At 43.5% G+C, this 3,138-nt stretch overlaps 1 protein-coding gene across 1 annotated transcript; it reads left to right on the top strand.

Moving 5' to 3' along the window:
• The first annotated feature begins 299 nt into the window (after positions 1-299).
• Positions 300-2,429, top strand: LOC103419050 (probable membrane-associated kinase regulator 2). Its single transcript, XM_008357176.4, has 2 exons — positions 300-1,939; positions 2,057-2,429. Exons 1-2 carry the CDS (start codon positions 628-630, stop codon positions 2,119-2,121), a joined length of 1,377 nt encoding a protein of 458 aa, XP_008355398.1. The 5' UTR covers positions 300-627; the 3' UTR covers positions 2,122-2,429.
• The last annotated feature ends 709 nt before the right edge of the window (positions 2,430-3,138 follow it).

Here is a 3,138-nt window from a genome sequence, read left to right as displayed (position 1 = left end):
TTTTTATACGAAAAGTCTAACTATTGAAAAATCAACGAAACATCGACACGTACCTCCTCCATCTCCTCCATACAAGAAAAATTGCAATGCGAAAGATTAGTAGTAGATGGAGAGTAGACAAATAGGATAATGCTAGAATCTCCCTATTAATTATGTCTCTGTCCATTGGATAATGTTAGAATGATTAACTTTGTAGATAAAATTAAAGAAATTAAAAAATTGAAAAGTTGATGTTTGATTTATTATCGGGAACTGTTCCCCTCACATTACTCTGCTGCCCGGAATGCAACCCCCGGCCCGTATTCACTCCAAACAAATTTAAACCTACCCCTCTCTCTCCACTTTTACCTCTCTCTCTCTCTCTCTCTCTCTCTCTACCCCAGTCTCTTACATTTTCAGTAGTGGTACTGGTGCTTCTCCCTCTGCAAACCCATTCATCTAAGCAAACCCTCCACTTTTACCTCTCTCTCTCTCTCTCTCTCTCTACCCCAGTCTCTTTACATTTTCAGTAGTGGTACTGGTGCTTCTCCCTCTGCAAACCCATTCATCTAAGCAAACCCTGCCTCTTTCCTCTCTCTTTTAACTCAGTATACCCACTTCTTCTGCCTTATACTGGCTCTCCCAACCATGGAAACTTTCAGCTTCCTCAAGTACTGGCGCAGCGGTGGCCTACTTGCTGCCACCCCCGTTCCTAACAGCATAGACACGGTTGGTTCTGCTAACATGCACACCACCACCACCACCACCACCACAATCCTCACCGCCGTTGCCCAAAACGACGACGAAGACAGTGACAGCGACAACGACGACCGGCCTTTCTTCGACTTAGAGTTCGCCGTCCCCGACGAAGACGAAGCGGCTGCTCAAAACCACGACGAGGAAGCTCGGCAAGAGGATGACTGCAACGAGGATGTCCGGCAAGAAGACGACAGCGGCGGCGGCGACGACGACGACGACGAGGAGTCTGATGACAGTGAGGATGGAGAGGGGGAGTTTAACTTCACCGTCCCTTCCGGGTCGACCCAGGACAGAACGGTCGACCCGAATCTGACTCTCTCTCCCTCCGACGACTTGTTCTTCAAAGGGAAGCTTGTGCCTATCGAGCACTCGTCGATTGAGTTCAACCCATCTGAAGAATCTAACTCCAAGCCCCAATTCGCCGTCTCATTATTGAAATCGGCCACCAAATTTCGTGTTTTCATGCTGGGTTTGAAGAAATCGAAGTCGAATTCAAACGGGTCGGAAAAACCAGGGAAAACGGAGCTGCCGGCGGCTGGATCTGTTGCGGCGGTGGCGAAAGAACCACCGCAAAAACCCCAGGAAAAACCACCGCAAGAGGAACCGTCGCAAAAGCAGAAGCAGCAGGGGAAGCTTTTCACGGTGAAATTCAAGGTTCAGGAGGTTCCCATTGTGTCTTTGTTTGCCAGAGACAACAACTCCAGAATCTCTGCAACTAATAAGTCGCATACGACCCAGCGGAAGCCGCCGCCGATAACCGCTTCTGAAGAATCGGCTTCTGAGGAAAAGCGCTTTCCCAAAGAGGTAATGCAAAAGTACTTGAAAATGGTGAAGCCTCTCTACGTTCGCGTTTCAAAGAGGTATGGTGAGAAGCTGAGATTGTCCGGGCAGCTCAACTTGAACGGCTCGACGGCGCTGGCTTCGAATCAGGCCGAGAAGCCCCAGTCGGAAAGTGAAGTTTCAGAGCCGCCGCCGGCGACGGCGAGCAATGCGAAGAGTGGTCAGAAGCAGGGGAACTTTCCGGCAGGGCTGAGAGTGGTCTGCAAGCAATTGGGGAAGAGCCGGTCCGCTTCCTCCGCCGTAGCCGCGGCCCCATCGGCCGCCTTAGTCGCGCAGAGGAGAGATGATTCGCTGCTTCAGCAGCAGGACGGAATCCAAAGTGCCATCCTGCATTGCAAGCGTTCCTTCAATGCCTCCCGTGGTAATTTTAATTTTAATTTCCATTCTTTTATTTATCAATTATTTCATATTATTTATAATAATTTTCTCCAATTTTAATTTAATTATAATTTTTCGTCTTTATTTATTTTGGTTTAAGATTCGGACACCAACCGGATATCTCGGTCAGTGAGCGATTCCTCGAACGAAAAAAATGTCAGTTGAGATGTCACGCAAGTCGTCGGATCAAGGCAAAGGAGGTGGGCTTTAACGGCCTTGATCTTTTCCCGCATGCTTTTTTGGCGGGAAAATTGGAGCAGGGGTCAAGTGAATATTGCTGTTGGTTAATCGTACTCAAATCAAAGAGGCCAAAAGGGGAACCAGAAAAAAGAAGTAATTTTATGCGGATAAGTTTTTCTTGTTAATTATTGTAAATTGCTTTTAGAAAAAGCCAGAAAAATTGAGAAGTGGGAGGAAATGTTTGTACAAACTAGTAATTTGGTGTTTTGCTAATTTTAAGAGCTTTAGCTTAATTTTCGGTTAGTAATAATTAATCACAAAGCCCAAGTCATTCTGTTACTGTTTTGACCAAATAATGGTTTAGCATTGCATCATAATATTGTAGCCTAATCTCCACATACAAAAAAAAAAACAAAAAAAAAAAAAACACCAAAATGTAATCCCATGATAAAATCATAAGCACTTAGATTAGGCTACAATACATATATATATATAGACTTCATCAATTTCAACTTCATAATCCACGGGATTTTGTATTTGGCCATGAACAATGGAAGAAGGGTGATAATGGTTGAATCTGCTTTTGTCAAATTTCTTTTGGAAATTTTCCTATAAAACGTGAATGAGAAGACCACCATCTGGGAAACCATGCTAGGAAATTCAATCTGAAACTTTTATCAAAAGTAACAAACCATGAATGACTAAAATCTAGAAAACCATGCTAGGAAATTCAATATGAAACTTTTATCAAAAGTAACAAACCATGAATGACTAAAATCTTATGTTTGATGCAGGAAAATGTTAGACCAAGGGTCGATATAATCAAAATAATTGTATTTGTTATTGGAAATAAGGACATGCTGAGAATGAAGGGGTTTGGATTGTTAAAGGGGGAATTCCCATTATGTTTCTATTAGGAATTTTCCAATGTGAAGGGAATGGTAAAGAATTTTGTTGGCATGAGTTGTATTGAAAATTGGCTTAATAGCAATGGATTCAATC

This window comes from Malus domestica, chromosome 14, assembly GCF_042453785.1.
Source record: "Malus domestica chromosome 14, GDT2T_hap1".
NCBI classification, from domain to species: domain Eukaryota; kingdom Viridiplantae; phylum Streptophyta; class Magnoliopsida; order Rosales; family Rosaceae; genus Malus; species Malus domestica.
The sequence above is the reverse complement of the archived record's forward strand: the minus strand, read 5'-3'. Positions and strand labels throughout refer to the sequence as shown.